Raw genomic sequence first — 23,027 nt, 5'->3', positions numbered from 1 at the left:
TTTAGTCATGGGTGTAGATTCTAAAAATATTTTGAAATGTGTTAAACATTTAGTAGCTTCTATAAAAATAATCTGGCTTGTTTTGCTACTGGATTGAGATTTGGATTTGTGATTTTCTGCTGAAATTCATTCCTGACCAAGGACTTCCACTGGGATGAGAGTTACCTGGGCTGCAGTGGGTCCCATGACAGTGGCCAACAGCAATGGTTACAGGTCACACCTGAACTCCTGAAGCCAACAGCAAACCCCACACTGCTGTTCAGCCCTGTGCCTCAGGCTGAACCTCAAGGATCTGGGATCTGGGGAATGGTGCTGTCCTGCCTCTCCATTCCTCTGAGTCCCAGCCCACATCATGGCAAGGGCAAAGGCTGGAGAGAGCAACTGTGCTTTTACTCCTGCGAAGCATCGACTCTGGTGACAACCACCTTTCAGTCCCTCCTATCTGGGGACACTGACTGCACCAGCAGGGGTCTGGTCAGGTCCCTGCCCTGCTCAGGGACAGCAGCTGTGTGTGCTGCCTGTGGGAAAACAGGGATTTCTGCCTCTGAGCAGTGAGGAGCAGTGGGGTTAAACTGCCCTCCTGCAGGTCACCCCCTAAAATGTCATTTAAAGGTTCAAGCACACAAACAGAACCTGTACACTCGGTTTGTCAAGAATGTGAGCATGTCCAATATTAAACACATGCTGTTTGTGGCCACGTCAGGCACCAGCCCCAGCTTCAATGGCAATGAGTTTACTAAAGATCAGCAGAAAATTGAACAGAGAAGGATGGTGGGTCTCATTTGACTTTGAGCTCTCAGGTGATCCCAGTGTTCAGGCAGAAGCTCAACTCAACCTGACAGTGAACATGGGGTGCATCCCATGTCTAGTGCAAGTGATGGGGGGTTGGCCTGAATAACATCCTTCACCAGATCACAAGGATTAAGTTAACTGCAGTGAAAATAAATTCCTGCCCTGCATGGCAAATCCATCTCTGTGGCTTCATCCATGGCTTTGGCATCTTCCTGGGAAATGGATAGTCAGATCCCTCTAGATTGCCCTGGTGCAACTGAAACCTGCGTTTCACTAATTGACCCTGCAGCAGATTATCACCCCCAGAAGCAGGGCATCAATTGAGAGGAGTGAAAATTGTGCTATGCACAGATGAAATATTCTGTGTGGTTGTTTATAGTCAACAGAATAAGCCTTGCACCTCTTTGTGGAAGAACTGTACAAAACATGGCTGAAATAACAGGATTGTCGATGACAGTCAGTGGGAGATACTGTAACCCTCTGAGTAAGACTGCATCTTTCTGTTGTGTAAACTGCCCTACAAGGATGAATAAAACAATACATTCCTGCCCCATTAGCCTTGGGGAAGATTAATGCCCTCTAATCTATGCTAAATAAACTCTGAAGCATCAAGTCCCACACTCAGCTGCTTGTGAATTAATAGGGATCGCCCTGAAATTGCTATTATGAAATGCAAATATTTGCAAAAGAACAATTAAAAAATATTCCTGAAGTGCAACGAAAGGCTTGTCAGTCACATTTGTGGTATGCACAGGGACAGTAAGGAGGCAAACACTAATGAATCCCAGGGCAGAAATCTGTGGTAAAACCCCATTAGCCCATTGGCAGTGGGTGATGGCCCAGCATCTAACACTGGAAAATCATTCCACCCAGTAATCAGAGTGCTTGACTTAGGATGCCCCAGTTTTGATTCTTTGGACAGTTTTTTTGCATACACCTGTATTTTCAGAAAGCTGCAGTACATGGCTCACAGTAAATCTACTTCAAACACTTGCTGATACAGCTCAAACTGATCTCATCTGCCCTGATCTGAAATTTTGTGTTAGCTAAAGTAATAAAAGAATCCTGGTAAACCTAAATTATCAAATGAAAAAGGCAATTTTCTCATTTATACTCCATTAGTTTCTTTAGTTATTGCTAGGAAAGCTCTAAAATGCTTAGGCCATAAAATAAACATGTGGCTTAATGTACAGTATGTGTACTTAAGAGGATGATGGCATCTGCAGTAACTGCTCTGCACTGCTGTAGTAATGGGATGCACAAATTTAGCAACAGCATATATCAAGTAAAGCATACAAAAATGTATGGCAAAAAGTAACAAGCCTTCTGCTTTTTTTTTTTTTAAGGAACTCTTTAATTGCTAAAAAGAAGAAATCACCAATATCCACACCTACAACACAAAATTGCAACATGGTTGATTTTGATTGATGCTCATCACCTCTGTGCCAGCAAAACTGTTATTTTTAACATTTCACTGATTAGAAGTTTATGAAAGCTCCCCAAATTAAATTCAATGATGTATTTTCTAGTGCTGAAGTTAAGCAATTAGCCTAATACGGTTTCAAGCACACAATACTAATAAGATTTTGGGAAAAAAAGCACCCCAGATTCTTACGTCACGGAGATGTAGGATAGCAGATGAAAAAGCATCCAAGTATTCACTTTTGAAAATGAAATTAATAACCTAGATCTCTTAGGTACCTTCAGTAATTTTACTCTCAGGCCTTTCATTCAAACATATGAAAGTACTTTCTGTCAATAATGTAAATTCCTTTAGAAGAGTGCCACAACTAAACCTGTGAAATCACAGAAGCAAGATTGCATATCCAAACCATTTACAGACATATTTTAGCATTACTTTGCAACAGTAGGCATTAGGCTTTTGAGAACACACGAATCTCTGAAATTCAATCTTTGTGCTGCTTTACCCCTTCATGCTCAGTTCAAATAGGTGTCCTGCAGAACAAGGAGTGAGCAAAGCCTCTGCAGAGAGCTGCAACAAATGCCTGGATCAGACAAACTCGATGAGAGTCATAAAATGCAGATTGGAAATTTCTTCTTCAGCCAGGCTTTTACAGAAATACACTTTCCTGGCTAAAAAGGTTGGCACAGCGGAGCTTTACAGAGGGAAATGCAAAGATATAAAGGGGAGAATCCCATTTTCTTCCTCAGTAATCCCATAAAACCAACAATCTCTTTCCATAACAGCTCCAGACAATTACCTGACTGCTGACAGGACCTTTCCCATCACCTGAGGGGAGCCTATGCTCTCCTTTTCTGTGCTGTCAGTGCCAGGTACATGGTCAGAGTTGTGCTCATTTTCCCCTGGCTTCCCATTAATGTGACCAACATGTTTTCTCCCCAGTTGCAACAACCATGCAAGCCTCTTTTACTCAGAGTTCAGATTTTCTTCCTCACATGGCACAAAGCTGAAAAGTAAACAACAGTTAAGAAAATATTTGCTTGCCGAAGCCTGGCATGAGATGGTGCAAGCTCACCTTGCCAGAGTCTGGACCTGTGTTTGCTCACACCCACAGCACTGTTTCATGCTTCAGCTTGGCACTGTATGGAAACAATCACCATCCTCTTCAGGCCCTCATTCTTATTCAGCCTTTGAGAAGTTACAAAATACAACAGAACACTGTTTTCTGAGACTATATTGACTGCACTAATTACCCACAATATTGTATATTTGCTATTAAGAACATGAATGTGTGCTTTCAAAGTGTGACATTCAGGGCTTCAAGGATGTAGGAGGAATTAGATGGATTGTTCTGTCACTTAATCCGAGGCTTTGATGTACTTTTAAAAATTTGTTTAAAACCCAAAAAAACCAGAATACACATTTTAACTGTTGAACTTTTACCAGCTAAAGCAGTTTGTAAGGACCCTATCACTATGTGGTTACAACAGAAGATACACAGTTAAGGTCAGGTCACATTTCCAACAACATTCACAGGGACTGAGGATGAGGAAAACGAGGGATGGATTCTGCAGGAACCTTCAGGAGACTGAGCTGCTCACTGGGGAAGGGCCTTGAGTATTGCATTCACTTCCTCTGCCACCGCTGTCAAAGCAAACTCAAACTGCTCCTGCGGAGAGAACAAATGCACACCCTGAATAATAAAACAAAACACTTCCCAGAAAGCTTGGTGCTCTATTCCACAGATGAACATCCTCAAGACATTGTTAAAAATATGAATATGGAGGATGAACTGTACACTGCAGTGGAAAGGAACAAAATGTTCTTGGAGTATTGATGTCATATAACATGTTTGACAGAATCTCGAAGCTGGAGTCATTTTAATGGAGAAAAATGTTAGTAGCAGAACCCAAGCTATTGGGACACGATGATATATTGCCATTGCATGGTCAGAAGGGTTTGGGAGTAGCTGATCACCAGCCATTTCCTCCTGACACAGAGATGGGAACTCTACATTATTGAAATATGAAGTGAGTGGCTGTAAAGCAGAGACTTTGGCTTTTCTCAGGACTGTTTCTAGTTGAAAGAATCTAAAATAAATATCTCCTCTCCTGATATCTATTATATTGAACAATATCTGGTTTTTGGCTTACCTGTCATTGATATTTTTAAACATCTCTTTTTAATGTCCTTTCCACACTCACAAATTACTCAATTTTGTTAAGGCCACTCCTATATAAGAAATACTTGGGAAGGGTTTTCTCTGCTATTAATTTACTGTAACTTCAACACCAAAATGATTTACCAGCTTCTGTCCTGGGTTGGCAGAGGTGTGAAGGACACAGCCATGAATGGCTACTTCTTCTAAGTGCTACCCTAACACACTCCTGAACTGTGTAGTCCTACAGAAGGACAAAGCAGTTTTAAATCCTCAAGGTTAACAGGTGTTGTATTTTCCAAGCAAGTAATTTTTTCTCAGTAATTTAGCTTACTGAAATAATTGACAGGGTGATTTGGAGTTTGAGACTTTCTAGTGGAAAGTTTTATCAAAATATAGGCAAATCAAATACACCAGATAAGGACTGTGGAGAAATTCCTGGGTTTTCTGGAAGTACTCCAGAGGTTTAAGCCAGCTGGGGTCAAGAGCTGTTGAGGAATCGACTCTGAGGATGCAGGTTTGAGATGCACCCTGCAAAGCAGCCCAAGATCACTGCTGGGATACTTTCTGTGTCTCCCATTAGAAAACTGGAGATCTGTACCTCTGGCCTCTCAGTTGGTGCTGCCAGGGGCTGTGTGGGATGGTTACAGAACATACAGAATATCGCCACCCCCAAAAGTGATCACTGAACCAATAACATTAATTTTCCATAGTGTTTCATTTTACTGCAGAAAGGTTCAGGAAGGATGAAAGAACAAACTATAGATGTACAACTCATAGTTCAGAAAGGCAGCTGACTCTTAATTCCTGCAATCCAGTGCCAGTCTTCTCTGCCTTGTCTTACCCAACTGCAGTCAGCTCCCATGTGGAGATGCTTCAGAGAAGCAATGATGGGCACAGTGTCAGAGCAGAAAAAGCAGAATAAAACAGAATAATTTCTCAGCGACACTGCCATTCAAGAATTTTGCTGTCTGCTTGGTGCTGTCAAAGTGGTATCCATGTACACTTGCTGGACTGCGGCCAACAGCTTTTAATCAGACATCAATTCACCCTAAAGAGTAGGACTCATCCTCAGTAGGCACTGAAAATGGTGTGCATGACTGCCCAAGGCTCCCTGCACTGTCTAAGGTCTCTGCAATTAAAGGAAACTCTGGGAATGCTGGGGCATCCAGGAGCATCAATTGTATTTTAACTGGAGCACAATAAGTGTGTGAGAGAAGCTGGAGAGCATCAGGGTCAAAGAGGGCATATATGGGACATTTTGGGGCAGAACCAAACTGGGTTCTTGTACCAGCTCAAAAAGCCTGAGGAAGAGTGTCTGCCTGGCCCAGGGACTGAGCAACAGCAGTGTGACCTTAATTACTGAGACAAAACAATTTACAGGGTATAATCTGCACAGCCAGAGCTCAGAACTGACTGCAAAGGGACAGGAGAGCAGACATGAGATGTGTGGAAACATGGCCTGTCAGGGATGGCCAGCTGAGCTCTTCCCCCTCCATCCTTCTGCATAACACACCCAGGTGAAAGGCAGGGAGTGCAGCTTCCACTGATGTGCATCACCACCCTCCCAGGAAAAGCCTTCCCACACCTTCCACACTTTTCCATGAGGACAACTGCAGTTAGAGCAAATTAATGTCAGTAATTTTTAAAGGAGCTCGGTTTCTTGTTTTGTACAGCTACACTGCCAATTCACATATTCTATTTGTGTGTACAAGACTGCCTGGAGATGAATTTTAACATCAACCTTTCCTAGAAAACAGAGCTGGACAGGCATTCTGTGGTCTCAGTTCACCTATAATGCAGAGGTGACAAGAATATACTTAATAAAAAGTAACTATGGCTATATTTCATTAAGTCTACAGATAAAAATTCCCAGGGAAACAAAGTGAGTCCACATAGCATATATAACAGAGTAAGGAATCTATCTACTATTATAGATTGTGAGAGGATATAGGAGAAAAGAAAAAAAACAAATACATCTTTTTCCTATCACAGAGAATACACTTTTTCCTTCCTTACTTTTTCCTCTCATATGTGACATATCAATTCTATTTTACAATTCCCCTGCAAAAAAAAAAAAAAAAAAAAAAAAAAAAAAAAAAAAAAAAAAATCCAACAAACCCACAAACCCTCTATTATGCATCTCAGAAATGCAGAATGCCATTATGATAATTACATTACAATTTATTACATACAGTGCTTCTGAATTAAAGATCCCTTCCAGAAGACAAAATTCTGAAAACAAATCTTTCCCATGCCTATTGGAAAGGAGGAGCGCTGCCTGCTGGAAACAAAATAACATTGCTGAAGGAAGTTGGTGTTTATTTTGCCTAGGGATATTCTGTAATTGGCATTTCTAACCTGACTTTTAATCCATCGTTTTAAATTACTCCTAGAGTCTAATATTCCTCATTTGTATTCAGCTGGGAAAGCACAGGGGTTTGTTTAAATCCATCAGAAAAATTCTCTGGGGATCATGCATTGCTAGCATGTAACCAGATATTTATAATTTGCAAGACATTAGCTTGAATAAGTGATTTGGGTGGTTTTGAGAAAATGACAATGATGGAAGAAGGAGCAAGAGGAGAGATAAGCAATATCCCAAGAAAATTTTTCATTCTGGATGAAAACACAGGATACATTTGTTTTCTGGAGCTCTTCCAGACAAATGTTTGGAGGGAAAAACCATGTCTTGAGGGAGATTTTCATGGAACTCAGGTAACTATTGCTGAGCTGAGTAGGAGAAGCTGTTCACATAACCTCATTCTTTGGTTCTGGAGCGATGTTTTTTCTTCTGTTGAAGGCAATAAGCCATAATTTCTCTGCCCTGAAAAGGAAACTATAATCTGAGCTCTATGTTGCCACAGAGCTGCTACATATTTTGAATGCATTTGCAGAGTAGGCCAGGATTTGCATTTTACCTCAGAGTAAATATATATGACATTGGATACTGTGTGCTACTTGCCTTTTGTTCCACTTGGAATAATCAAAGCAGAAGAAAGACTTGTGCAATTTTATGTCTTCCTTGCAGATAAAGATTACTTAGTTTTGACTGGCTCATCTTTATTTTTCATGCACTTACTTAATTGGTAAATAATAATTAACATTCCCCAAGCTGTTCTTCAGCAGTACTTTCCCCTAGTTGTAGTGGGAAATAACATGATTGGGAAGAGATTCAGGAAAAATTATGAACCAATGATTCCTGCAACACACATTTATTTCACCTTTGTCCCTCAGCAATTTCAACTCCCTAAATACTGCAGAATTTCCTATCAGTTCCAGCCTGGCCAAGACACAGTGCTGTCACATTGCTCTTGTTACTCAGTTTGGGACTATAAGTATCATTTGATATTTTATAAGGCCATAAACAGATTTATTTCACCTTCGTACCATGAAAGAGTTTTTTATTGTCATATTTGCAGCTCTTAACTTGCGGCACATATCCCACAATATCATTCCATACATCACTGGGATTGTTAATAACAGAAAGTTTCATTTCTAATTTAAGGGACTAGAATTGCACCATCAGCTACTATGTTTAAAAGTTTTACATTGTGGAAAAATGTCAAAACTATTACAACTGACAGGAATTTGAGAGTAAGGCATTCATCTCACCAAAGTGTAAAAATATAGTTGCCATGTTACATCCATAAAGGCTGATGGAAGCTCCTCCATTCAAAGATACTAAAAATTACTTGATTCCCTGCAAAGTTTTATTTCCTTTAATTCAAAACTTCTGAGTTCTTTTTTTCAGAAAAGAATATCAAATGCAGCAGTTACATTCTCTTTAATGAGTAGAAGCTTTAAAAAAAAAAATTACATGCACAGTTAAGCAGAGATATTCTAAGAAAATAATCTATAGTTCAGGATGAAAGCAAGAAAATTCTTTCAAATGCACATTTTCTTTAGCAGGCTATAGATTGTTGTCTTGACTGCCCTTCATATATGGTAATCAAGATAGATGCTGGAGATGTTACAAGAAAGAACAGTAAACACCAAAGAAAGTAACCTAGATAAATCCTCAGCATAAATAAACCTCAGTTGGTAGGGAGCCAAACAGAGTAATCAGCAAGCGACCTGCGTTAAATTAGGTCATACCCTTTCTCTTCTGTCATGAAAACAACTACTGTGAAAGACCTTTAATGTATTTAAAATCCCAGTGGATTTATTGACAGTACCTTTGTCTGGACCATGCCTGGTCTCTGGTCCCTCAAGTGCTCCAGGGTAGCAGCAATATCAATCTCTTTAGCACCTGCAACAAACCACAAATTGGGCTGAGTTCAGAGCACAAGATAATCCATGCTGCATCTGTCAATCTCTTGCTATTGGGTTCCCTTTGGGCTAACAGTCCAATTGAAAATTATTACATCCATCTCTCAGCAGACTTGGCAGGCAGCTGCAATTTTTGTCTTCATATAGAAAAATAAGAGGTTGGGGCACCTTTTACTAACATTAATTCAAAAGAAGCCAGAGAAAAACAAATTCTTAAAAATGTCTCTGCACCAGAGCAGAATATATTCTGTGGAACCTGAGGGTCTGTCATGTCGATGCCACTGAGTGTCCCCTTTGTCACTTCCAAAAGTATGCACTGAATTAAGGGCCTGAACCACACAATGATTAATGCTGTAAAAACAAGATTTAGGTGACCTTTTGCCACCTGCAGCTGGCATCCAGAACACCTGTCTGTGGCTTCCTAGTTCAGGACCTTGCTGTGTGGTCACTGTTTCACCTGGCCAGTCTGTGACATTTCCTTTAGGTTCCACTCCAGGTGTCTGCACACAGCTGCCCTGTAGCCATTGGTAGCACCAGGGCACGTGAAACAGGCACAGACAGCCTGGCTGGGGCTGGCTCCCTGCCCCATGCACACAGAGGAGCTTTCTTTCAATACATGAACTATGGAGATCAAAGCATGTCCTTGAGCCTCTTCCCTTTCTTATAATCCACAAAGATTAGAGAACTGAAGGGGACAGGGAGATGCTGATTTCCTCCTCAATTTCCTCCAGTGACTGATATTTTAAGATCACCCTCCTCATTTTCCTTAAGTGCCTAATCTGATGTTTTATGAAGGGACTGAGGAGGAATCAGGATTCTGGTCCTTCCTGTATGAGCTTCAAGAATAAAAGCCTGTCTGGAAAGCCTTTGAGGTGAAAAGTTCACATGCAGAATTTGGTTTTCTTGAATCTGCTCCCTTCTGCATCTTGCAAGAACATCTCATGGACCAAAGCACCAGGCAGATGGGCAGAGGGTCACCCTAATGCAACTGTAACCACCCCATCCCTGCTCCACTATGCCCTACTGCCCTGGCTGGCTGTTCATTCTCCTAGGGCTGATGTGGGCCCATAGCTACAGGAGCTTGGAAACGTGTTGACCTTAGGTCTCTCCTTTTTTGTATATTCACTTTTGTCACTGGATGGTTTATCAAGGGCAGGGATTGGGCACAATTTTGGAATCTGCTCTATTTTAAGGGATACTCTATTTTAAGGGTGTGCTCTGAAGAAGACTTGTCAACTGCTTCCTGCTGCCTGCTCCTACAAATTTCCTGAGCCACCCTCTGCCAATTTGGGACTTCCTTCTGGAGGCATTTAAATATCCCCAAATATTCACAGGGGTCTCATTGCCAACTTGTGGGCCATGCACATAGAGCATTGCTGCTGCAATGTAACTTGTACGCATCTAGAACACAAACTTGTTGAATTCCCAGAACTGGATTTGGAGAATTGGACCCAACACTTACCACTCTTCCTACAACTCGTGTAATTTAAGGGCTTGTCTACCTATATCAATGCAAACATCATGCACCTCCTCATTTACCCAACTCAGCTTTATAGCTCAGGATCATCTTTTAAAAAATTCAGAAAAGCAATGAATAGTGAATGATTTCATTTGGTCTCCTTGATAAAATATATGAAATTATATTTTAAAATAGTATCAACTCTACAAGAATAATTGATTTGGAATATGTTCTTCAAATAAATGAAGATATGTTCTTCAGCTGTATCAGAAATGGAATGAATTCTTTCAGTAAATATAATAGTGACAACTTAGAAACAGCATCTTACAGACAGTTTTGCTAATTACCATGGGTTGGAGCATTGCATGCCTTTTGTTCCCCACACCTCCCCAGGATTTACAGGAATGAGCTTTGAACAAAAATAGATGGTTTTATTTTAAAATTAAACCCCCCCCCCAAATCTCCTTACAACAGAGCAAAGCAATACTTACATACACTGTAAAGTCTAATAACAGTGACAGTAATTATACCTTAAATCTGTTGCAGGTTTTGCAGTGTCAATTCATCTGGAAAGCATCACTAAAGGTACCCTCTTCACAAACCCTAACAGTGGTGTGACACAGTAGCTCTCTTCAGTGTTCACTCTCACACATACATGTGCAATTACGTGGGATTTTCCTGTTCCACCACAGCTGTGGATGGAAGCAGAGCTATGTGAGTACTGCACATACTTTACAGCCTCACTTGTAGCCTCATTTGATTATCAGGAAACAAAATGTTCCAGCAGCATCTTGGTTCAAAGTAAGAGGAATTCTCCTTTCAGAAATTAAGATATGAGAAATATTTAAGACACTGCTATCCATGGATAAGGCTAACCACAGTTCTGAGCTTCCCAGGTGCCAGCTGCAAGGATGAACCCAGAGATCCTCCCACTGCAGCTGGCAGGCTCAAGTACCCATGACTGTAACATGTATGTCCCCCCACCACTGAGGGATGATCTTTATTTGAAAATACTCTACCCTCAGGACAAAAAGAGAAAAGGTTTATGACAAGACATGGTTACACTCTTTAATGGCCAGACAGGCTTCTGAGTCTACCTTTGAAAGAGTTAATTCCTCCATTTCTGTGATGCAGACTGCAGCATTTACTAGGGAACTGATGTTTGCTTTTTTATCATCATTAAGGGAATGACATGACTAAATAGTATGAACAACACTTGATTAAAAAATCCTGATTTAGCAAAACACCAAAGAATATGCATGCACCGGAACATAAGAACAGTCCTAGTGGACTGGTGTGCTTAATGGGAAGCTTGTCCTGAAGTGTTTTGTCAGTAAAGTCCCTAAAACATCAGTTTTTACTCACTAGTGTCCCCAGCCCATGTGTTGTGATCAGCAGGTCACCCAAAAGCATTTCAGATGTCCTCAGCCATAGGTAATTTTAAGGAAAAGCAGAGCAAATTAAGTGTCTTGTTGAGATGCCATTGCATTAGAGACAATCCAAAGCAGAGACAGGGATTGGTTTGCTACACCATTTTTTCCACCTCTGAATGCCTTGGATACTACGGTGATGGGAAATACGTAAGTGCCTGGAGAGACCGATCAATGAAACTTAGTGCTGCAAAGATAGGACAGTGTTTCAGAAGAAAAACATCTTGGAACAAGAAAATTCACAGGACAGGAGATGAAATCAATGGCATAGGAAAAAGCCAGCATGACTCGTTCTCTCTCTACATGAGTAAGCCTCTCTTCCTCCTCTGCATCTACATGTTCTGCATCTATTCCCTTATTGTGACTAAAACAAATGTGTTTAAATATATATTGCTTGTCCTCTACTAAATCTCATTTTGTGATGAGGGCTTTTTTCTATTCAAGCTTAGAATACTCTGCTGCTGGATTATGTAAATTCAGCTCACTGCAACTGGCGTGTGCAATAGTCTGTAAAAAGTTTTCTGGTGACAGACACAGACAAAGAAAGAGATTTTCAAGGCACAAAGGGAGGTCTGAACCCAACCTGCTTTCACAGGTGAGAAGAGCTTAGTGTTTAAGTGCAGCATGAACTTTCAACTCTCTTTGGAATTATTTTGCTGAAATCTGACACAAATTCAACACTTTCTTTGCCATGCTGAGGCTTTCTCTTTAATCTGGGAGTGTGACAATTGGCATTACATTCTACAGTGCCCAATAACAATTTATTTATGCTTTTGAGCCAACTCAGGAGACAAAAATACAGCATATGCTACATGACATTGGGAGAGAGGGATATTGCATCTAAGGACATTAGGGTCAAGTCATGCTCTTGCTGGGATGGCTGCACAATATCCACACTGCTAAGGCATTTGAAACATTGCTCATCTGGAAAACCCACACAAACTAAATTTGATGCAGTGGTTTAGAGTAAGAACTAGAAGAGCTTGAACCACTGATTCCAAGGATATCCAATTATTGGAAGTGTTTTGCTTAGGCTTCTAAACTATTAAGTTCAATAATAGATACAGATGTCCATTTATTGTCATACCACAAATAATCTAAAGGAAGGTTTAAAAATACTAGGCTGGAGAGTAAGTGACATTTGGAAAGGAAAACAAATCATTTCAAAAATACAGTATTTTCTGTCTTTTCTTCCCACCAATATATATGTGTCTGCTACTGGTTTCAGAAGCTAAAGAGAAGGATAAAAGAAGAAGCATTTATACAATAAAGAACTGTCTTTTTACCTTTTGACTGTATTTTACTTTGCAGGGAATAAATTTGGGTTGTGTTTGAGACAGGCTTTTTCACAATGGATTCCATCGCTTGTTTTAAATGAACATAACAATGTAACTTAGTGTGAGACTGAGCTAATATTGTACCAGCAATATTGTGAAAAATGACTGTGCAATGTACTATTTCTTTAAACAGAACATACATTTGCAGTAATTTGCTGTGAGCCAGATACTGCCAGCCTTCCCCTGCCCCTAGCAGCTCAGTGAGCTGGCTGAGTAAATACCTCTGAAAGCACTTCCACACCAGTGCAAGCCAGATTTTAACTTCAGTAATTAACTATCATCTTCCGAAAGGCTTGAAGCATTCACAGTGAGTGCACAACAACCCACATCAGGAACATTAACTGGATAAACTAAAAGAAAACAGGAGAAGATGCAAGCTGAATGATATTTTGCCCCCAAGGAGAGAAGATGTTTCTGAAGTTTAGGGTCATATCCTTTGCAACCCTTTCTCTCCCCGCAGGCATGAATGCTGGATGCACGCTGGCACTTAACAGCTGGTGCTCCTGATTAGCAGATCTCAAGGGGTTAAAGTGTTTGCCCTTAGACAGTTGTGTAAGTGGAGGATCCAGCATGTCATAAAAACATGGGTAAATTCCCCTTTTCTCCTGCAATAAATAATGACCCAGCCTAATTCTGCTGCAGTAGGCTCCACGAGGTGACCAGCAGCTCACAATATTTAAAACCACCGTGAATTACCTAATGTTAGTTTTATGACTATAATAATGAAAGCTTCCCTCTCTTCTCATTCCCCTAGACATGGCAGGGGTCCTATTTTGCTAAGCACAAGATACATGAGAAACACTCTGTGGAGGATGGTCCCTTCACATTGTAGCAGTACTGCTGTCACTATGATGGCACAGGAATATGACAATGTTTGTCAAGAGGAGTAGCATCTTTAAATGTATCAGCTGGGAAGAAAAAATGAAGGCGTATCATCAAAAAGTTTTTTTCAGGTTCAGCAAACTACAGAGTTTGTGCATCTGAAAATGCGCTGGGTTGGGTTTTTTTCAGTTATAAGAACAATCATCATTGTTACATAAATGCATGAGAAGTTTTAGCTTAATTAAGGTAATCTTTGGGATTTTTATGTAATAGGCTTCAACATACACTGAAAGCAAAGTCAAATCTTCTATTTTATTCAGTATTCATGAAAAGTACAGTGTAGATTCTGTGAGACTGATAGAATTTTATATTAAAGCTCTGTCTTAAAAGGAATATTTTAGATTCTAGATGCTCTGAATTTCCTGTGTATTTATAAAAATGAAATGATGCTTAAATACTTCATCAAAGCAGTTATTTGTGGGGGGTTTCCTTTTAAATAGCCCAAAGTGAAGAATTTTCTTTGTGAATGTTTCACAAATACATTTTGCTCATAAATATTAAATTAAAAAGGATTTTTTAGTTGGGAAAAGCTTCCAGATATACCTCAAAAAGATATGATTATAACTCTGCAGAATGGCTATAAATTTGTTACTGTGAGTCCTAAAGGATGGCTTGGTCATTAGGGGGCTATGTTTAGACAGATTTCAGTTCTCTTCCAGACTGAGAATTTGACTTCCTGCTAAATGATTTAGCCACTTGGGCTAAATCATTAAATTCACCCTATGTTTCACACCATCATTTCTAAAATGAACCATTTTTTCCCTACCTAATGAGTTGTTGTGAAAGCAAATCCATTAATGACTATAAGGTACTTGGACACTAGAGAGGTGAAGACCTAGATAGATCCTCTTTTTCTTTTTTTCAATACCCTTTGCACCTTTCTCAGCTCTCTTTCTATTCTCCTTGACCACCAAGTGATCACAATTCTGAATATATGAGGTAGGAATCATGCTGAGCAGTTGTAAAGGGGATGTTCTTAGCACCTTTACCGTTTCTCCTTATGGAAATGATGATGATCAGTGTGGGAATAAGCATTTATCCCAACAGAAATAATGGAGTACTAAGAGCAATACTAAAATGACCTGTCAAATGCCTTTCTTTTTGTAGCAGAAAGTATTCAGCTTCATTCTAGTCAGATATTACCTGCCTAATGCATCTTTTTATATTTATTATATTGTATAGATTTTGAATTAGGCCTTGAAGGGCAAAGGGACTTGATAGCTAAGATTAAAAACTAGCTTGTTAAAATATTGAAGGAACAGTCCCTACCACACTTCTTTACGCTGTTGTTGCTAGAAGCTGAAAAAGAACCAATTAGTGTTTGCAGGATGCTGCTGATCAGCAGCCTTTAGCCTCGGACCCTGCATGGCTCAGTCTTCCCAGGCAGCCGGGAGTGCTGCGGATGGTACACTTGTAATAATGTGAAACAGCAAAAATACACTTGAGAAAGAAAATGAGGGGGAACAATACAGTGCCAGCGAGGACACTAAGCTGTCTCATCACAGTGTGCCTGTGTTTAGGCAGAATACAAGTGTTTGTCATGTTTGGGTGATGGCCGCATGACTCATGTCTAAAAGTGGCACGTTGCGGTCAGAGCAAACGCGCGCACAGCGGCTTTACGCTGCCTTTCTTCCCTCCCCATCTGAAGACTGACAAAGAGGCTTTCTTTGGTACTGCATTTTCTGGCCCTCTTCTGCATTCAGCTTTGCCACAGCAAGGGGATTGTGAACTATGGAGACCAGAGGACACACAGTAAATAGATCCAGGTCTGTCAGGAGCCTAACACACAAACATACCCATCTACACTTCTGTCTGCCATAGTGTATAGAGACACAAGTGGGCTCTCTGGGGAGTTAGGAGGGTAAATCAGCACTCATGGACTGTTATACTGTCACAGCCACGCTGTTTCCAATGTCTAATGTAGCTGGACATAGCACAGATATGCTGTAGATTTGCAAATCTCCTAAAGCCCTACATGCCTCCAGCTTCCCACTGAGAGCTTCTAAAGGAAGGCTCATGTAGCTGCCCCAGCAAGTGTTTGCCCCATTGAGTACTTAATGTTGCAGCAAAACATTTAATCACACCATATGAGGGGCAAACTCAATCTGATTAAAGAGAAAAGGGTCATAACTAGGGGGAGTGTAACACCACTTCTTCACTGACCATTAGTTTTAATAGCAAACCGATAATATTTACTAACTAGCTTAGTCTCAAAGGCCCAACCTCATCTCATCTACTCCAGCCATCCTTGAAGTTGGATTTGGAGTTAGTCATCTCCTCTCTCAACAGCTAAGAAAGAGAGGGTAAGCTCTGATGGGCAATTCATTTGCCTGAGAATTATCCTCCAGAGATGTATATCGTTCTCCTTGATGACTGAGGAGACCCAGACAACTAGGTTAGGTGAGATTCTTAACACTAAATGTTTTATGTGCCTAAAGTTAGCTGGAATGAAGCTGGGCTGAAAAGAGCTGAGTTTCTGCTCTTCACTTCTGGCCTCACAAATGCTAGAATCTGCTAAAGCTTATGGTGTTTGAGATCTGTTCTTTGTGTCTGTAGCCTTCCCTATTTCCCTTACCTACACATTTGGTGATTTTGAGGGAAATGACAGAAGAAAGGCAGCATGGAACCACAATGAAAAGATAAACCAGCAGTACAGTGTAGTGAAGGCCATGGAAGTGAAAAATGTGTCCTATGAGCAACTGCTGTTTGTGTAGTGGTCTGCTGCAAAGAAACAAGAGTATTTTCTTCCTTCAACTTGCCCACTAAATAAAAAACACTTTTAAGTATTAGAGATAAAAAAGGGGCCTGACCATCAGCTAGAAACTACAAAAATAAAAGCAATTTTCATTTGTAGTTATCTACATGCCTACTGCTGTAGTTCTGCTCTTGGCCAGGAGGATCATTTGATGCTTTTCATGGAAAGAGAAAAGCGTCAGCAAAATCCTAGTGAGGGGTACACTTTTAAAGATAACAAAGAAGATTAATGTATTCAGGTTGGCATTTTCATTATAAGCTTATTCACTCTTTGAGGTTAACCAAATCTGTATGCATGTGTGTGTAGTTAGGAATGGACCCAGCCTATGCCTGAGTCAGTGAACTGTCTGTAATTTCAGACAAAATACATAAGTGCTTCTATGCACCTAACAACCTAAATTAAAATTTCATTACCTTTATTAAAAAGAAAACCAAACAAAAACAACTTCAACAAAAGTACCCAATGGGCAAAGCAAACATGTAAGTGGAGAAGGGAGTGCTTAAAGTAATAAAAGTGAAGTAATTAAAATTATTGTGGCAGTCATGCACACGCAGAGTATACATTACATATATGCATTACATAATGTGTTACTGTTTACACATTTTGTATTAATACTTGAAGACTGCATGTAATAAATGTACAAAAGTGTAATGGCTTTGTCAGTACACAATCCAAAGGAAGGTGACACTGAAGATGGAAGACATAGGCACAATCTAATATTCTAAAAAATTATCCAGGAAAGTAATGCTTCTAAATTTTACACTGATTTTAACAGCCTTGCAGGGATAGAAATTCATTGCTGACATGTCAGTTTTTAAGTTAATATCCTTTGTCAATGCCGAAAAAAACATGCAGAAACCACTCATTGTAAGTGAATGCAAATGGGTGCTAATTTGAGGACCAATCCTTCCTCACTTCCAGTGTGTGTGAGAATTGTCACATCACATTCTATACACGATAGGAATTGTTTCTCTTTTACAATTAGATTTCCTCCACTCTCCCCAGAAGTTAAAAGTAAAATGAATATGCCTAAATTACTACATAAGAACTGCTATAGAAATGGATGCTAATGAGTTTTATTCCATACAGGGTAAAATATCCTATAATCACCTATTGTCGCTGTAGAAAATACCAATTCAACTTACATGTGCATGTGCAGACACACACACATACACAAAGCACATATAGAGCAAGTATTGTGAATGTGCTGTTACTCCCTGCTAATAGATGTTCCCCAGGATCAGCTCCCATGGAGTTTTACACAATTTACTGCTTTTAGTATCTCTTCCAGAAACTCTTGGTACATTACCTGGCAGCTGATCTCCATTTGATGAATCAAACACGAACAAAGTTAAGATGCTTATTGCAAAAGTAAAATTTATGAAAACATGTCTCACTTGGCCTTACAAAAATCTTGAAGTCCCCTTTGGAAAATATGCATTTTCTTTCCAGGAGACACAGAAGTAGCTCGCCTACATAAATCTATTAAATTGTAAGAACTACATTTTACATTAATTTCATTCTACATTGCATGTAGGTGGTAAAGCTCTCACAAGACAGTACGTGGAGTGACCTGAATAAAAGATGCAACTGTTATGGATGCAATCTTTAAACTCTTTAAACAGAGTTTATCCTTAACAGTGACTAAACTGGTCCAGCTATAGAAATTGTTGAATAGTTTTAGCTACACTTTAGCTAAACTTTAGCTAAACTTTACTTTAGCTAGCACACTTTAGCTACCAAATTGTACCCTTTACAGCCAGAAGGCCACCACTGGTCAAATGAACACTCCTCTGCTACATGAGATTAGCTACCAAAAAAGAAATGGTTTTACTCTCTATATAAACTTCCTTTTCCAAACATGTGCCCAGCTGCTTTCAAAGCTGCAGCACAGCACTTCTATGACCCAGCTTTTTCACTTGTCCATATCCTAACCTACCCATGGTGGGAAAAACGCTGCACAAATTCCTTATCTGCTTGTCTCCTCCTTAGTTTCAGTCAATGACCTCTTGTTTTCAAATTAGTCACTATCTCAAGCTGCTTACTGACATCAATACATTTCTTTCAGGGTCTTCCAGTACTCTATGGGTACCTCCCTTTGTGCTCCCTCTCCCAAGGAATAGCCCATGCCTGATCAGTCTTTCTTCACAATTTATTTGCCCTTAACCCTGGATAATTAGGATTTCTTTCTACCATACTTTCCTACTCCCAAGTTGTTTCCAATAGAATCCTAAGAATAGCAAATAACTGAAGAAATATGGCTCTTTTAGGTTAATTCCCGACCACTAAATTATGTAGATATATATATACATAAAAGCTAAAGAAATTGTATCAATAACATGTTTGCTTTTTGCTTGAAATCTTTATATTCTGTAAAGGAAACCACCTAAAAATGCACCTAAAATGCAGACCATACAACATACAGTGGGAAACATCAACCAAGAATACCTTCCCCATGGTCACTAATTCATTTCAGAACAGAAGCTTGTAGAACATGCTACATTTTTATCTTCCTTTCATGAGCTATTAATCAATGACTCCATACAGCCAATAACATGCGAAAAGCTTTAAAGCATCAGATGCCCAAATGTGTTTTTCAAAGGAAATAAACACTACTTTAAACAGCTTTTTCTAAATAGTAAGACTTTGCCGAGCACCTGAGGCTGGACCGTGAAAAACTATCCTATACATTCCCTATACACTTGTGCATGTAGCTGGGGGCCCAGCTCTCATAGTGATTAATTATCTGCTGGGAAAGACTGCAAGAACGAGCACTATTTGCCTAATTGTGTTTCCAGGGTAACTCATTACATAAAAGTTACAATATATAAATGCAGCTCATTGGAAAAACCAGCCTTATAACATACGATATGTTTACATGGACACGAGCAACTTCCTCTGGAAATTGAAACAGCAGCATCTCAGATTTACAGGGTTGGCACTACTGCTGCTGAGAACTGAGGCAGTCTTGTGGACGGCACAACAGTAAACAAAACAAACCCCAATTTTTTGGCTCTGCATTTTTCCTTCTGTGTTCCTAGAGATAATAATCTGTCTCACCCAAATCTCAGAGGCCAGCAATGTAATTAATTCAAATTTAGACCCTGAAAACAATTCTATTTTTAAGTCCTGAATTTTTCTGCTGTAATTTTTTTCCCAGAACACCACCTATTTCTAATCCTACTTTTTGACCCTCTATTATTACCTAAAAAAAAAGGGGAAAAGAAATCTCCTATTTACACTATATATTGTCTCAACCTCTGAAGGAAAGCAGTATGTTAAATTTTGTTTTCATGGGAGAAGATTGATCCTGGACTAAGGAAATATTCCCTCCTTCACCAAAAGCATGTCAGAAACAGTCAGCTCTAGATTTATATCAGAACAACAGAACAATAGAATTTTCTCAGACTTTGCATAAGGACTCAAAAATAAGCAGATTGAATCAATTTTAACATGAGTATGGGCAAGCATTTCTTTTCATAAAATCCTTTCAGAGAGGAGCTAACCCCACAACTTCATTATGATTGTTAAATCCAAACAGCAGATAAGCAAAACCTCAGCAAGGGTTCAGATTAGCCCAAATCATTTGATCGCGATGAGTCAGAAGGCGAATTAAGGAATCTTTTGTTTTGCCTTAAAATGTCACGTATAAACTGCATCTGCTCAGGAGCTGACTCACAAGACCCTCAAACAATAGGGTAGCAGGGGCAAGGAAAGGACTTGGGGAGATAACCTCCACAGCCAGCCCTGGCCAGAGTGTGTGCGCTCATCAATTATAATCCAAGCTTTTGAATGCAAGAGAATAAACCGTTGGTTCGGCTTTGCTAAATCGAATCTTTTTTGCTGGGTTTTAGAATTTGGAAATCAATACTTTAAAAGGATTTTAAAATTCATATTCGCCTTCCTTTTGACTCATCTTGCTTCAGCTAGTTCAAACACAAGAAAATGGATGGTCAGCAAACCCTAAGCAGCTGCTGGCTGGATGAATATCTAAAAATCAAACTATTATCCACACTATCCAACCCTCACAGTTCAGAAAAATGAAAGTGGGAAGACTTTTTTTTTTTTTTTTTTTTTTTGGTGCAAGAAACACTCAATAAAAATGTCTTGCAATATATCACACTTTTAGTCACTACAATCAGCCTGCAGGAAAGACATGAAATGAGAAAATTCTCAACTTTTCTCTAGATCCCACAAAATGAAAAAAAATCTGATCAGCTCATCATTACTGTGAGTTTGGTGTGAGGAAGAAATATCAAGTAGACTAAATCTAAATCATCTTATCTTCCCTAGTAACAAAGGATAAAACTTGTAAATACATCAGGAACATTGAAATTCTCAGCAGAAATCAGCCTCAGGGAAACAGTCCCTATGAAAAATCCAGCAAGCATTGTTATCTACAAAAACAACCCATTGTCATTTTTTGTATTTATTTAAATAATGAAAATACACATGGGTTGAACTAAATCACTTCTCAGCTTCTAACTCAAAACTAAAGCTTGTCCTAAGATGGCTGTCACTGAAATGAGAGGTGATTTGGTGACTGTCTTAAAACTTTAACACCCATGTACAAATAGTTATCATAGTTAAATAGGTACCACAGTTGAAAAAGGTTAAATAGTATTAAAATATGTTACTGTAAGGCCAGATTCAACACTGTTTCATTTTTCTTATTGCCTTGATGGACATAGGATCAAAGTCTCTGCATATCACAGAATCACAGAACACCAGGTTGGAATGGGACCTCAAGGATCAACATGTCTAAACTTTCTAGGCAACAGCATATGAAGCTAAAATGGAAGAAAAAAATATTATCGTAATAAACGACATGACAAATAGCTACATTTATTATTGGAACAATGAAACAAAAGTATCTACTTTGCATTGTAACTTCCAGCTGACATGACACAGGAATGACAGCACTGGACAGACACTGGTGCTCTCTGCCATCTGAGATGTTCCAGTATCTCAGATTATTTCATGTGGATGTTAGGAATAAGTACACAGATGCAGTCATTGCATTTACTGCACCGAAGACAGTGAAATTCATTAAGAACCTCCCCCAACAGCAAATCTGTCCCAGTGCCCCTGTGAGCTCCTGCACATTCTTCCACCAGCTCAATTCACCTCTCAAGTACACCCTGGGAGCATTTCTGCCCTCGTTACCAACTTTTACTGTCCTGCAAGTGCCCTGAGCTGAATTTAAATTTTAAAATTTTCATTCCTCAAAATTCCCTTCCTCAAAGGAGTTGGGGCCGTCAAATTGATGTGGCAGATGTCAAACACAAAATCCTCCCCAACTTGGTTTCTTTTCCCCTGCTTTAGCTTTTAGGAACAGGTCCCTTGATGGTTTTCAGCATCTAAAATAATATGAGGGTTGGCAACAACAGGGTAGTAGAAGATATGAATTTATAACGCGTTTAATAGACTAAGTGTTAGCACTAATTCAATGAGCGGTAGAAGAAATTGTAAATGACAAAGGCATTTACAGTTAACTGCTCAAGAGAATGCAGGGAAGTAAATCATTACATGAAAAAGGAGCTCCTTTGCCCAACCTATTAAAGACCCCACTAAAGAGCCAAGGTATTTATTGATTGCTTTCTACTTTCCCACTGCTGAAACTAAGTACTCCTCTATTTACTTTGATTTAAAAATGCATTATTGTCTACTTTCTATTAAACCAGACCATGGAACAAGAATCTCAAATTATTCTAAGTTTATTCTTAAAAGTCCGTGGTGGATTTTTTTTTTTTGGTTGGAGGTTTTTTTTTGGTTTTTTTTTTTTTTTTTTTTTTTTTTGAAAGACTGAAGGCCTTAATCCTTAAAAGCCTTTTTGAAAGAAGGGTTCCTCGATGCTGGCCCTGCAGCTGGGCCCAGATTGAAAGTGCACTTACATTTTTATGTTCAGCGCTGAAGGACTCTGAAGTTAGCCCTCGCACTGCACATAAAAGCTTTGGAAAGGGCATTCTTTGCCACTCGTGCAATTCATTCTCTAAGAAAAGGAAATGGAAAGAAAGATTTCATGTCCAGGGCTTCAGGCCTTTGATCATTTGATGAACATTGGATCCTCAACCTGGGCCTCCAGCTTCTCAGGCCAGACAAAGAGGGCCCCGGCCGCACAGGCTGGGCCGCGGCTCCCGCCCGAACAAAACCTTTGGCGGCCGCACAGTGTGACAGCCTGGGAAAGGCCCACCTCAGCAGGGCTGAGATGCCCGCTCTGCCCTTTGATCTTTCATTTAAACTCCAGCCAAAGCACCAGGTCAGGGGATTTCGCGTCGCACACCCCCATGGGCAGAGGGGAGCAGGTCAAGAACAAAATGGGGGTGACCGATCTCCAAAAAGCCCTGTGACGCCTTTCTCTGGCCAGTTTCACATGACTTGTCTGGCATTGTGCAGCACTAAGCCCACACTTAAAATGGAATTTGACATTACATGGTACAATAGAGTCAATAAATGGCATTCTTCAGTGCTTTTACAACAAAGTCAACCCTCCCTTAAGTGGCTGAAAGCCTCGAGCTA

At 39.8% G+C, this 23,027-nt stretch overlaps 1 protein-coding gene and 1 long non-coding RNA gene across 3 annotated transcripts in view; both read right to left on the bottom strand.

Moving 5' to 3' along the window:
• Positions 1–2,122: 2,122 nt before the first annotated feature.
• The window catches only part of PTPRN2 (protein tyrosine phosphatase receptor type N2), a 633,132-nt gene continuing 612,227 nt past the window's right edge, over positions 2,123–23,027 (bottom strand). For both annotated transcript variants that reach the window (XM_068174516.1, XM_068174508.1), the window contains exons 22-23: positions 8,552–8,625; positions 2,123–3,884 (exon numbers count right to left, since the gene is read on the bottom strand). In XM_068174516.1, the coding sequence (XP_068030617.1) occupies positions 3,813–3,884; positions 8,552–8,625 (146 nt within the window). In that variant the 3' untranslated portion in view covers positions 2,123–3,812. The remainder of the gene's footprint in view (positions 3,885–8,551; positions 8,626–23,027) is intronic.
• Positions 14,603–19,700, bottom strand: LOC137463307 (uncharacterized). Its single transcript, XR_010993878.1, has 2 exons — positions 18,240–19,700; positions 14,603–18,192 (listed from the first exon to the last, which is right to left on the bottom strand). It is a non-coding gene; the product is annotated as an uncharacterized lncRNA (long non-coding RNA).

The sequence above is a fragment of the Anomalospiza imberbis genome, chromosome 1, assembly GCF_031753505.1.
Source record: "Anomalospiza imberbis isolate Cuckoo-Finch-1a 21T00152 chromosome 1, ASM3175350v1, whole genome shotgun sequence".
NCBI lineage: Eukaryota > Metazoa > Chordata > Aves > Passeriformes > Viduidae > Anomalospiza > Anomalospiza imberbis.
The sequence above is the reverse complement of the archived record's forward strand: the minus strand, read 5'-3'. Positions and strand labels throughout refer to the sequence as shown.